Below are 12,760 nucleotides of genomic sequence, written 5' to 3'. Positions count from 1 at the left end.
ATGTTTCGTCCGACGTCCATTTAAACAAGAAATAGCAATCGAATCTTAACCGTCAAACGGTGTTGGCCGCTACAGGCCGACGGCGAGTCATATGGCTGGTGTTAGCGCTACAGTACGCATTGTGTTCAGTATGGAGACTTCAACGCCGGGCGCCACGGGAAATGTCGAAATTGATTGGGCCCGCGCCGCCTGAATTTTCGGTGCAGCGAAAAAAGAACAGTGCCAATGGGCTTCAATGAACCCAGGGACAAGGAATATCCGCGGAAGCGCTTGATCTGAGACAAAAATATTTGATATGACACACCCTACAGTGTAGAGCCTTGAGATGCACAGGTGTGGTGGCCCACAGAGGCGCCGGTGTGGGGCCCCGAGAGCCACCGATGTAGGGCCCTAGGAGACACTAGTATGACCCTCAAAGGCGCCGCTGTGTGGCGCTCATAAACACTGGTGGGGAGCCATCACAGGCGGGTGGAGCCGTTAGAGGCCGGAAAGGGCCCTTAGATGCCTACAAGGAGCCTTCAGAAGCCCTTATGCCACCCTTATGGGGATAAGCGTATCTACTTAGGAGCCCTTGAGGTGCTCTCATGAGCTCTGTGGGGCCTTACCGAGCCGAAATATGGCCACGGTCAGTTGCCGCCGCATGGCTCTTCGGACTATCATTCTCAGGGGCCTCATCTGTCTATGTAGTTTGAATAGAAGGGCCTCTCAGACCATCAGTCTCATGGGCCTCCTCTGGCTAGTATAAATAGAAGGACCTGTTAGACCATCAATCCTAGGGGCCTCCTCTGGTTAGCATAAATGGAAGAGCCTATCAGACCATTAATCTCTGGGGGCTCCTGTGGACAGTATAAATAAAAGGGCCTCTCAGACCATCAGTCTCGGGGGCCTCCCTAGAAAAGTGTAAATGTGGATAGAGGGCCCCCTTAGATTCATTAGGAGTGGACCTCTCTGACTACCAGTCTCATGGGCCTCTCGTGGCCAGTATGAATATAAGAGCCTCTCAGACCATCGGTCTCAGGGGCCTCTTCTGACTAGTGTGGATAGAGGGCCCTCCCAGACCATCGGTTTCAGGGGCCTCCAGTGGCCAGTTATATGAACAGAGGGGCCTCACAACCATCAGCCTCGGGGGCCTCTTCTGACTGGTGTGAATATGAGGGCCTCTCATACCATCAGTCTCAGGGGCCTCTTCTGCCTAGTGTGAATATAAGGGCTTCCCAGGCCATCAGTTTCAGGGGACTCTTCTGACTGGTGCCGGATTGAGGGACCTCCCAGACCGAAAGTTTTGGGGGTCTCCTGTGGCCAGTATGAATAGAAGGGCCTCTCAGTCAATCAGTCTCATGGGCCTCTTCTGCCTGGTGTGATTATAAGGGCCTATCAGGTCATCAGTCTCAGGGGCCTCCTCTGACTACAGTGTAGATGGATAGGCCTCCCAGACCAGCAGTCTCAGGGGCCTCTTCTGACTTTTGAGGATAGAGGGGCCTCCTCTGACTAGTGAGGGTAGGGGGCCTCGGATAGACCGCCAGTGTCAGGGGCCTATTCTGACTAGTGTGGATGGAGGGGCCTCCCAGACCACCAGTCTCAGACCTCTGACTAGTATGGATAGAGGGGCCTCCCAGACCGCCAGTGTCAGGGGCCTCCCCAGACCAGTGTGGATATTGGGGCCTCCTCAGATCCACTAGGGTCTCTCAGGCCATCAGTCTCAGGGGCTTCGACTGAGAAGTATGTACAGAGGGCCTCCTTGGATCCATCACTGCCCCTTGAGAGTCCGTGCGTGGGGATTCGTGGAACTTATTTTTACCGAGTTTGTTTATTCTGGAAGGTGACGACGTCCTATCAAATCGAGACAAGGGGCCTCGAGTAAAAAGTGGGTGGGTCAAAACACATGGTTGGCCCCCCACCTCGAAAAGTGGGTGGGCACTTGCCCACCTGGCCCCCCCTGTTCCTACGCCTATGCTGCCAATAACAGTCTGACACTCTCCCTAAAGTTTGCGATTCCCATGTCGACATTGTAGAAATGGCGCTATCCAGCCGGGGAGACAGCCGAAGACAGCCGACGCTATTTATTCCGTGGCCCGGAATCGATGTTTCCAATTCCATGGTTGTCTAACTTCCATGGGCACGAGAGCGATGTTTCTTTTCTGCACGTCAACAAACGGAGCAGTAGTTTACCGAGAAACAATCCGGTTAAGTTCGCTGAATGTCGTTCCGAGTCTCGCCATGTTGTCTGTGTCGACAACCACCAGGGAGTCCGTGACCCCAAGATGAGCAGTGGCTCGCTGGCACAGCATCGGACAGCCAACAGACACGGGAGGAGATAACGGTAACGGAACAAGCCGGTCTCCGATCTAATGCTCGAGTCTAATGGTCGAGTTATTGCTGTAAATGCGTTTTTTTTTTTTTGTCGGTTAGAGCTTCAAATAATGACATACCTATTGCTCTCTTGGCCGGTGTGGATTGTGGGCCCCGCGCGCAGTAAAACCGGCAGCTCTGGTGCGGCGGCGGCGTTCTCCCCTACCCTCCCCGTCGGGACCCATCCGCGACAGTCCCGGCGTGATTTGGTGTGCCGTCGCGTGAGAAGTGTATTTGTGTTGTTACTTGTTATCGATTGTTGTGTTTATTATTACGTCGCGTACCACGGGGCTGTGATGCTTGTGTGCCTTGTATCGCGTTGGCGGGCGCTCCGCCGGCCGCTGCCCGCGCTCGCTGTAGCGCCGGCCAATCAGAGGGCCGGGCCGGGCGGCTAGCCCCAGGCGCCGGCCGAACTGACCTGGGGTCGGGACTCGGAGCGGCAGTCAGTCGGCTCTCGATCTCTGCGCGGTACGTGCCCGTCCGGACACGTGCTCTCTGAGCTCGGGCGTCGCTCCGGCGATTTGAGGCCGTCCCAATAAGCTAATACTGGTGGTTCGCCCTTGTGGACGACCATTTTGATGCCAGTATTCCCCCTAAATCTAATACGTTTTGCATCTCAACGGAGTATGGTTTCGGCCGTTCGGTCGAACCTACTCGTTAAATTTCCTTAGCAATTTTCCCATAGTTATCCTCTCGTAATCTGGCTTAGCTCCAGTTTAACTCCGGCCATAGCGCCGTTTCACCTCAGGGTTAACACACGACATACAATCGCACGCATCAGCGGGATGCGCTCATGTTCGAAGGCTCGATGCGTCTGACTCGTTCTGAGATTCGTGTCTGTCTTTGCTGGCAAGTGTCTAACCAGCTCATGTCTTGTTCTTGATTTGTCTTGATTTTCGGCACGCATGAGTAAGACTTGTGCGGAGGTTTCTCCGACAAGGTTTCGACAATACATTTAACCCTCGCATGTGTAGGGGGGGGGGGGTCGGATGGACCCCCCCCCCCATGGTTTTTCGCGAATAACTCGCGTAAAAAGCGGCCGATCGCGACAAAACTTTCAGTACCCTCGCATTGATCAATTTGACACCTACCCTGAAAATTTCATGACCCTGACCCAAATGACCTTTGACCTGTGTCCTCTTTTCCGAGACCATGTTTGGCCGGAATCGCGATTTCGCGTATGTCGGCTCGCACTAGCCGCGTGTTTGCAAGCTTTTCGTGGTTTCAAACGTTCAAACATGTGATTTGATGTTACTCCCGTGTGTGTCAAGGTCACCTGAAGGTCAGGTCAGGTCATTGACCTTTGGTGACCTCGGGTGACCTCGGGTCACTTTTTCGAGTTTTACATGTTTCTAGGCTAGTTTTTGGAGCTGAATTCGAATTTAGCAACCATTTGAACATTTACGAAGTAGTTTTGGTGACTTCGTAACATGTTACGAAGCTGTCAGAGGCGGTTGACACGTACTACGAATACCCGTCACGACGCCTACTGGTTGACCTGACCTGACCTGACCTGACCTGGTCTAAATGCTTCAAGACATCATCTGTGATCAAAACTAACACGATATTCGTGATCAGCACCCCGAAAAACCCCTTAGCAGCCACACTTTACGACTTTCTAACAGGTCCCGATTTTCCCGACTTTGGGTCATTGACCTGACCTGGAAGGTCAACCAATGACCTAGGACCTTAAAATTGGGTATCATCGGCTTCCTCTCGTCACGGGCAACACGCTCGTTTTTTCCGCGAAGCTCTAGCTCGATCAGGGGCCAAACGGCAAGGGGGGGGGGTCCAACCGACCCCCCCCCCCCCCTACACATTAGAAGCTGGCAAACGCCGCACACATGCGAGGGTTAAGACGTGCCAAGTACAGCTTTGACCTGGCGGTCGCGGTGATCAGTCGGCTAGTCCATTCTCTCAAATGATACAGTCCACTTAAAGCTCTCCACACCCACTTCGACTGCACGTCCCCCGCCACAGTAGGGTGCCAACTCGAGCCACTCTCTGTGGACAGCGGCAGGGCCGCTCCAAGTTTCGACGTGCAGGGCGACCTTTCAACATCAACACGGGGTAGCGGCCACGACATAGTCCTCCGGGGGCCGGATCACTGGGAGCATTTCCACCAGGTTTGCTTATAGTGATCAATCACCAGCATATAGGAAGAGATGGGCAAGCCAGACACCAACACAGACATTGAGTCGCTGAAAGCGAAACGCACCAAAGACCGAAGCAAAGCTACAAAATTGTCGAATGATCTAAAGCGTCTCTACACTCAGGTAGATCAAGGCAATCAGAATGCAGACAGACATGAGTTGGACTACACGATAGAACTCGCTGAAGGCCATCTTTCGCAGATGGACGAGCTGAACTCGCAGCTGAGTGAGCTGGGGTTAGAGGACGAATCCCCTCACTACGCGGAGCTTCACAGAGCAGTCGGCCTGGGTAAGCGTCTTCTCGCAGACGCAAGTAAGAGGAACGAGACCGCACCTGTTGTGACACAGGTCGTAACTCCTCAGAACCATTTCAAACTGAATTTCACGCTTCCAAAGTTCAATGGAGACCTCATGGCCTGGCAAGAGTTTTGGGAACTGTACGAAGCGTCAGTACACCAAAACAGTGCTACTCCCCAGTGCAGAAGCTATACTACCTGAGACAGCATCTCGATGGAGCTGCAGCGCGGTCAATTCAGGGCTTGCAGTTGACAGCAGACAGCTATGAGATCGCTGTTCAAACACTGAAGGAGAGGTTCGGAAAGACAGCCTGAGGAAGGACACCATCATCGCCAAGCTGCTCAGCCTGCCGACGGTGGCAAGCACCGACAATCTGAAGTCACTGAGACGTCTGGTGGATGATGTGACGACCGGAGTCGCCTCTTTGAAGACACTCAAAGCCGAACACACTGGTGATGTTCTTCTGCCCGTCCTGAAAGGGAAGATCCCACCGCCCTGGCGTCTTCAGTGGGCGAGGCAGCGGGGACAGACCATGGGCCAAGAACAAGGAGAGTTCGCAGAATTTCTCGCATTTCTGCAGAAGGAAGTGGGGTATCTTGAAGAGGCCGCTCAAGTACCATGCAGCAAGGCTACTGATGACAGCTGTACAACGGTACAGAAAGCGACAACAAGTGTGCTGATCACCCAGCGAGTTCAGGCAACGCCAGCTCAAAAACCGTGCCCTGTGTGTAAGGGATCCCATCGTCTCGACAAGTGTTCGCGGTACCTGGAGATGACAGTCGAGGACCGCTGGGCGACGGTGAAGAGGGTAAGGGCCTGCTTCCGCTGTCTCGGACGTCACTTCATCAAAGACTGTAGGAGTGGCAATTGCAGGCACTGTCAGGGCTCGCACCATACCTCTCTGCATCGTCACCAAGCCCCAGCGCCAGAGCCTGCACCTGCTCCTCTCGCCAGCTCTGTTCCCTACAGTCCTGCTGTACCACCTCCCGCGCCGGTACCTCCAACAGTTAGCACGCATCCATCAGTCTCTCAAAATCAACGGCCAGGACCTTCCACTTCCAGCCACGGCCAGCACTCCCATCCCAGCATGCGCTACGCAGCCTAGCGTACTACATCACAGTGTTATATTCAGACTGCGCTGGTGGTGGGGAGAGGGCCACGCGGACCCAAGATGCTGAGAGCCCTGCTGGATGGTGGGTCCGACGCATCTTATATCAGGAAGACGGTCGCCGAAGAGATGAGACTGGAAGTCATCGGCTCCGACACATTCGCTTGCGTCGGCTTCCAGGAGAGAGCGGAGGAGCCACGGTCATACGATCGCGTCGCGGTCGACCTACAAAACCGACACGGAGGTGAAGCGAGGAGATTCGAGCTGTGGTGTTGTGACCGCCTGTGCGCACCTCTACCACCGGCAGAGCAGCCCGAGGGACTAGATGAGAACATCGAGCTGGCCGACGACTTCAGCGGTGGCCAGGTGGACATCCTGATAGGGACAGACCAGTACTACAAGGTCGTGCTGCGGGATTGCGTCGTTCTAGATGAATCCCTGAGAGCACTGGATACGATCTTTGGCTACGTGATCCACGGGAAGGGCACTGCAACAGGACAGTCCACTCGACATGTATACCACTGTCAACAAGTGAAACAAATGTGGGACCTCGATTCCATGGGTAAAACTCCGGACCCTGAGGCTCAAAAACTCCAACGAGAACCCGAGGGAAACTCGCAAGAAGAGCGCTATGGGCCGGGACTAGAAGCTGAGGACCCGAGATCCGTCCATCCTCTTGGTGAAGACGTGGTCTTCCAAGTCTTCTGTGACGAAGCCAGCAAGACTTGCTGTGCCGTCGTGCACGCTGCCCACGGTGGGGAGCCTCAGCTGGTGGCGACAGAAGCCAGACTGCCCCCTCTGACAATGGCCAGCAGTCAAAATAAGAGAATCGAGGAATCAGAAGATCCGGCGAAGGAGCTAGAGAACACCAGCCCCATCCAGGCCAAGAGTCAAGCACTCGACGTGCGCACGGATGACGAAACGAGACCGTCACGGAGCTGTGCTAGTGCGGTGGTCACATCGACTCGCACATCTCACACCAGAGGGCCATTCCTTCCGACGGACTGTTCCCATCGGAAACAAGCGATCAGCATAGCATCGCGGGTGCTGCGGCTCATCCATAGGCTGCGCTTTCGAAAGGAGCAGCGATCTAACGGACCACCCAGACCCAAGAAGCAGCGCAACGCTCTGTATTGGTGCATCAAACTGGCTCAGCGGAGTGCGGAGGTTCTCCGACTCCCTAGTCCCAGTCTTCGTCCGAGTGTGGAGGTTCTTCGACTTCTAAGTCACAGTTCCATCTGAGTGCGGAGGTTCTCCGACTCGAGCAAGGCATCCTACCATTCTGAGAATTCGCAAGTAACTACTGTATAGTTGTGTCTTTCTCAGTCATCCATCATTCAAGTATCATGCTTTCGCTCAACGTTTCCTGTGGCAAACGCATCACAACTTACGTCATTTCCCGACGTCCCGTCAACTTGCATTTTCCTGATTTGCCCAATGCCCAGAATCTTTCCATTAGCGAAAAGTCACTCATCGTCGCCACTTTGCCCATTTTCCTCAAACCATCGAACGTTCCCAGATGTGTTACATTGTGCGTTTATTTACTCATGTTTGTATCATTAGCAGGCCAACATGGAGGTGACTATGCTCAACGATGACGAGGCCGGAGACTGGCTGGCGGACCGGGCGGGACCGGACACGGTACATGTCCGCGACACCCGATCTCCACATGCTGCAGCCCGTTGCTCCGGACTGTCTCCGCGGGCGCCACTCGGCCGGATCCTGGCCTGTGCGCGCGTCGTCGCTGTGTGGACCAGCCTGGACTTGGAGCCGGGAGACACTCGACGGCTGGCGTGTCGTCATGGCGACATGCGACGGATACATGTGTTCCAAGAAGAGAAAAAAACCTTCGTTTTTTGGTGGGGAGTATGTGGAGTGTGGGCCCCGCGCGCAGTAAAACCGGCAGCTCTGGTGCGGCGGCGGCGTTCTCCCCTACCCTCTCCGTCGGGACCCATCCGCGACAGTCCCGGCGTGATTTGGTGTGCCGTCGCGTGAGAATTGTATTTGTGTTGTTACTTGTTATCGATTGTTGTGTTTATTATTACGTCGCGTACCACGGGGCTGTGATGCTTGTGTGCCTTGTATCGCGTTGGCGGGCGCTCCGCCGGCCGCTGCCCGCGCTCGCTGTAGCGCCGGCCAATCAGAGGGCCGGGCCGGGCGGCTAGCCCCAGGCGCCGGCCGAACTGACCTGGGGTCGGGACTCGGAGCGGCAGTCAGTCGGCTCTCGATCTCTGCGCGGTACGTGCCCGTCCGGACACGTGCTCTCTGAGCTCGGGCGTCGCTCCGGCGATTTGAGGCCGTCCCAATAAGCTAATACTGGTGGTTCGCCCTTGTGGACGACCATTTTGATGCCAGTATTCCCCCTAAATCTAATACGTTTTGCATCTCAACGGAGTATGGTTTCGGCCGTTCGGTCGAACCTACTCGTTAAATTTCCTTAGCAATTTTCCCATAGTTATCCTCTCGTAATCTGGCTTAGCTCCAGTTTAACTCCGGCCATAGCGCCGTTTCACCTCAGGGTTAACACACGACATACAATCGCACGCATCAGCGGGATGCGCTCATGTTCGAAGGCTCGATGCGTCTGACTCGTTCTGAGATTCGTGTCTGTCTTTGCTGGCAAGTGTCTAACCAGCTCATGTCTTGTTCTTGATTTGTCTTGATTTTCGGCACGCATGAGTAAGACTTGTGCGGAGGTTTCTCCGACAAGGTTTCGACAATACATTTAAGACGTGCCAAGTACAGCTTTGACCTGGCGGTCGCGGTGATCAGTCGGCTAGTCCATTCTCTCAAATGATACAGTCCACTTAAAGCTCTCCACACCCACTTCGACTGCACGTCCCCCGCCACAGTAGGGTGCCAACTCGGGCCACTCTCTGTGGACAGCGGCAGGGCCGCTCCAAGTTTCGACGTGCAGGGCGACCTTTCAACATCAACACGGGGTAGCGGCCACGACAGCCGGTCAAAAATAGTCCAAAGCCTACGCGATTATGTGGTAGATATTCCATGAACATTGGGTTTATTTGGTTTAGTTGCATTATTTCCATCAAGTAATTCCAGGCACAAGTAGGCTGAAAATGACCATAAGCTGCTTTATAAAACGGCATTAGCCGTTTTCACGACGGGCTATCCGGCGAATGCACCTGATTTGCCCAAATCTGCACCTAATTTCTTTTACAGCAAATATCCTCATTTTATGAATTTATTTCAGTGTTTTAATCCATGATGCCCTCTGATAATATGACAAAGCATGCATATAAGCAATTAGTGCAACCCTAGCTGATAACTGCTAAGAGACACACTGAACCTGATTTGACCAAATCTGCACCTAATCTGTGCCAGATGTGCACCAAATGTGTACCAGATGGCCGTCGTGAAAATGGTTATTATCTACCTAACTTATTTTAGAAATAACTTTATATTGTATCGGCTCTGCATAGATAAATATAAAGGACTTACAAGTAAGCGCACTAGATAACTACTCATAAACATAGAGACATCAATGCATAGAAATATAAAGCATATAGCGTTTAACACACGCTAGTTATTTACCGACATTCATGGATGGTCAGTTATTAAAACAAACCAGCAATGTGTGATATATTACAGACAATACCATGGGCGACCCTCAGATGCTTGAAATAGGTATTACAACACGCACCACTGTAAACAGCAATGCGTGCATGTTGAGCTGCCGCCCGACTTACGTTGAGCTCGAAGCCGGCCACGGCGATGCCGGAGGCCGCTCCGGTGCCGGCCAGACCGATAAAGTGGCCGCTGCCGATGTTACTGGCGAACAGGGACGCCCCCACCTGCAGGGGAGCGGGGGGGGGAGGTCATGGGGCGCGGCATTTACCGGCGGCAAGTAAGTAAGGACGTACAGTGGATCTAGTAAGGATCTCCAGACGAAACTAGATGGCGTTGAGCCTCAGTCGAGTCCATGTGAAATTGAAAATTCAAGGAGAGGTCACTACCGAGCTGAGCCCGGTGGGGAGGTGGGGAGGGGCGAGGGGGCGGGGCGGGTGGCGAGGTCACGGTGCGGGTGACCTGTCAAACAGCCCCGGCGCGGTGGGGCACTGCCGCAGGCAAATGGCGCAGTCCAGCGTTGTTCCATATCGCGGTGTGGGCCGGGCGGCCGGCTAGCTTGGCAGTTGGCTGCTTGGAAGGAAAGGATAATGAGGCATGGGTTTGCTGTGGCCGGTTTATCTACTGTCAACTATGATGAACCCAAAAATGCAAATGTGATGTTTGTGATGCAGCTGGCAATGCAATGCTAGCGAATGCTCCGGGCGCCCAGTAGCTATAAGGATTAATATTATTTATTTATGTCTCCTGAAATTTTCATTGAATATAACTCAAGCAATAGAAAGATCGCATCGTTCGCCAGTTTTTTGACCGGCTGGCGTTTCTTGCGTAGAGCGCCCTTTGGCAAATAATTATCACGCAGGTGATTGGTAAATGGTAAGATGGGCCTTTAAGGTCAAATCAAGTCGCTAAGAGAAGATGAGGAAAAGTAGACGAATGCCACATTTTTGTGCATGAAGTCTCGAGTTAAAAAAAAGCTAAAAGTTAATGTGTAAGCTAAAAACAATCAGATCAGTTAATAAAAATATTTGACCCGAAATTAGCCTCTGTTTTGTCTGACCATGATTGCGTGTAAGACACCGGTCCAACAGGGTTCAACCCGGCCCAACCTGGTTCGGCTCCCCCTTTTTTAATATTAAATTTGGCCCAAACCTTTTGAATGAAAGGAATCACAAGGACAGAGTCCCCGCTAAGCTGAGCTTGTTGCGTTGACCCTGCTCTCTACCCTCCGATCAAACAATTCCTGGTCTATGGCAGAATTAGAGTCCAAATTTTAACGTGCGCACATAGCCGCGCACGGCCGGTCCCCTCACTGACTTCGCCTGGCAGCGGCCTGCCACCAACCACAACCACACCCGTCAGGAGGCTCAAAAACGTCAAACACACGTCGCGTTTCGAACCCGGACTTTTGCGACCGGGACGTGCGCTCTCACCACATGGCACATGGAGTCCAACGCTCTACCGACCGAGCTACCGGGACGGACATTTACCTCGGGGTTTCGCCTCGTGACATTGACAGACGTCAGACACTTTGGCCGAACTCTAGCCGAAACAGAGCAAGCTGCGCAGGGCGATAGGTGCTCGTAGCGTTGAGGTTGGGTAACCTGTGAGCTGAATGCGATGTCGTGAGTTCGAGCCCCCACTCCCGGGTCTGGTTTTATCTCGACACGAACCAAACCTTTCCTTCTACTGCAGCACAGATAAGCACGATGCCATCTTTCCCGAATATCTTTCCCCAATGTCCTCTCAAAAAGTCAAAATTATCGCTTATAAATGTTTAGCAAAGTTTCATTTTTAAGAAAATATTTTTGGACATTTTTCTGGAGCCATTTCAAATCTTTTTTTCTTTTCTGATTATTTTCGGCCCGATAAAACCCGCCGAAACTGAACGTGCCAAATGAAAAATATCTAACTCAAATAACAGTTTAGAACAGCCTCATCATGCATCATGAAAAGCATCATGCAACTATCGACTGAATAGTTGCATGCTATGAATGCGTCCTAGATTTCAATTAGTTATCATTGTTCAACATTTTGGCTGGAACTGACGCTGCTTCTGGCATGCCCGTTTGTTTGAGATAATGATTCCCAGTTTCAGTCGCATTTTTGCTGGTTCCACATGAACAGGATACCACCATACCGGAGTGAACGCACCCGCAACCACCATCCCCTCCCCTCAGCCTCGGCGCAGTGGCGGGCGGCCCTGGGCGGCCCACTCCAACTCCCGGCCCTACGCACGCCCCATGCGCCGTGATACCGCGTCACTCCCCCTCCCTCCTTCCCCCACAATGACCGGTGACCTCACTTCCCTCGGGATTTGGACTCGCCCTACCCCGACCGTAGCGCCACGTGGTGGCTCTGGAGATCTTAAATAGACCCACTGTACATAAACTGGCCGGTGCAAAGCTATAGGTCAAGTCGTTTGAAATGAGCACCATCTTCAGCAATGAAGTCTTACATTGGTCGATAACGCGAGATTATAGTTCATTTCCAATGTCGATATAATGAAACAGATGTGAAAAATGCCATTTTTAGCCTAACCTTTCTCCCCTTTTGATAGTTCTTACCGGGATCCAGTGCATGCTTCTGGAGGCCAAGAAGTATCCTTTCAAGTTATCCTTCTTGCTTCTTCTTGAGCTCTGAAACAATTAATTGCATTTCAGATACATCATCAGCAATACTAACCTGTAAAGCGTATTTAGGGTTCCCGCAGTTTCCATGCCCGAGTTTCCCGAATTGTCCTGGAAGCGATCCACATCGCGTCATCCCCTGCCGCAGTGGGTCGGCGCTGTGCGGTAATCCGGGTCATTCAGTGATAGCCACCGATTGTACTGTGGCCGCGCCGCCGCCGTGCTATCACGACTAACTCCCGAAATACACCGTCTGCGGCGCGGCGCAGACCACCAGACTGCAGATCAATGTCATTCACATACCCGCCGCCCCGGCGAGATCCGAATATTGCGGCCCCCCTCTGCGGCGTGCCTGCGAATGGCACCCTTTCACCCACCGCCAATGACATCGGCTATTCAAACGAGCCAGGCCGCCGGCGGCGCATACAGCCAGCGAGGTGGCGGTGACGCAAGTGCGCCGACCACGTCATCGGGACAGCGCTCTAATTGGGACTGCGCATCAGGCTATCCATGTCTTCCTCCAGTTTCCAGAGGCATTTTTGAATAAAAAGCGTTATCTTGAATATTTGTGCAGTTGTTTCTGTAATTGTATGTGCCCATCTCATGCATGTCAGCAGGAAGTATGTAAGTAGATACGT

General features: G+C 53.0%; 1 protein-coding gene across 1 annotated transcript in view; it reads right to left on the bottom strand.

Moving 5' to 3' along the window:
* Nucleotides 1-12,760, bottom strand: part of LOC122388967 (sodium/glucose cotransporter 4-like) — a 55,937-nt gene that overhangs the window by 14,974 nt on the left and 28,203 nt on the right. The window contains exons 2-3 of the mRNA XM_043380566.1: nucleotides 12,060-12,131; nucleotides 9,615-9,719 (exon numbers count right to left, since the gene is read on the bottom strand). Of these exons, the coding sequence (XP_043236501.1) occupies nucleotides 9,615-9,719; nucleotides 12,060-12,131 (177 nt within the window). The remainder of the gene's footprint in view (nucleotides 1-9,614; nucleotides 9,720-12,059; nucleotides 12,132-12,760) is intronic.

The sequence above is a fragment of the Amphibalanus amphitrite genome, unplaced genomic scaffold (assembly GCF_019059575.1).
Source record: "Amphibalanus amphitrite isolate SeventyFive unplaced genomic scaffold, NRLGWU_Aamphi_draft 000340F_arrow, whole genome shotgun sequence".
Taxonomy (NCBI): Eukaryota; Metazoa; Arthropoda; class Thecostraca; order Balanomorpha; family Balanidae; genus Amphibalanus; species Amphibalanus amphitrite.
Note: the sequence above shows the minus strand (reverse complement) of the source record. Positions and strands in the feature narration are given on the sequence as shown.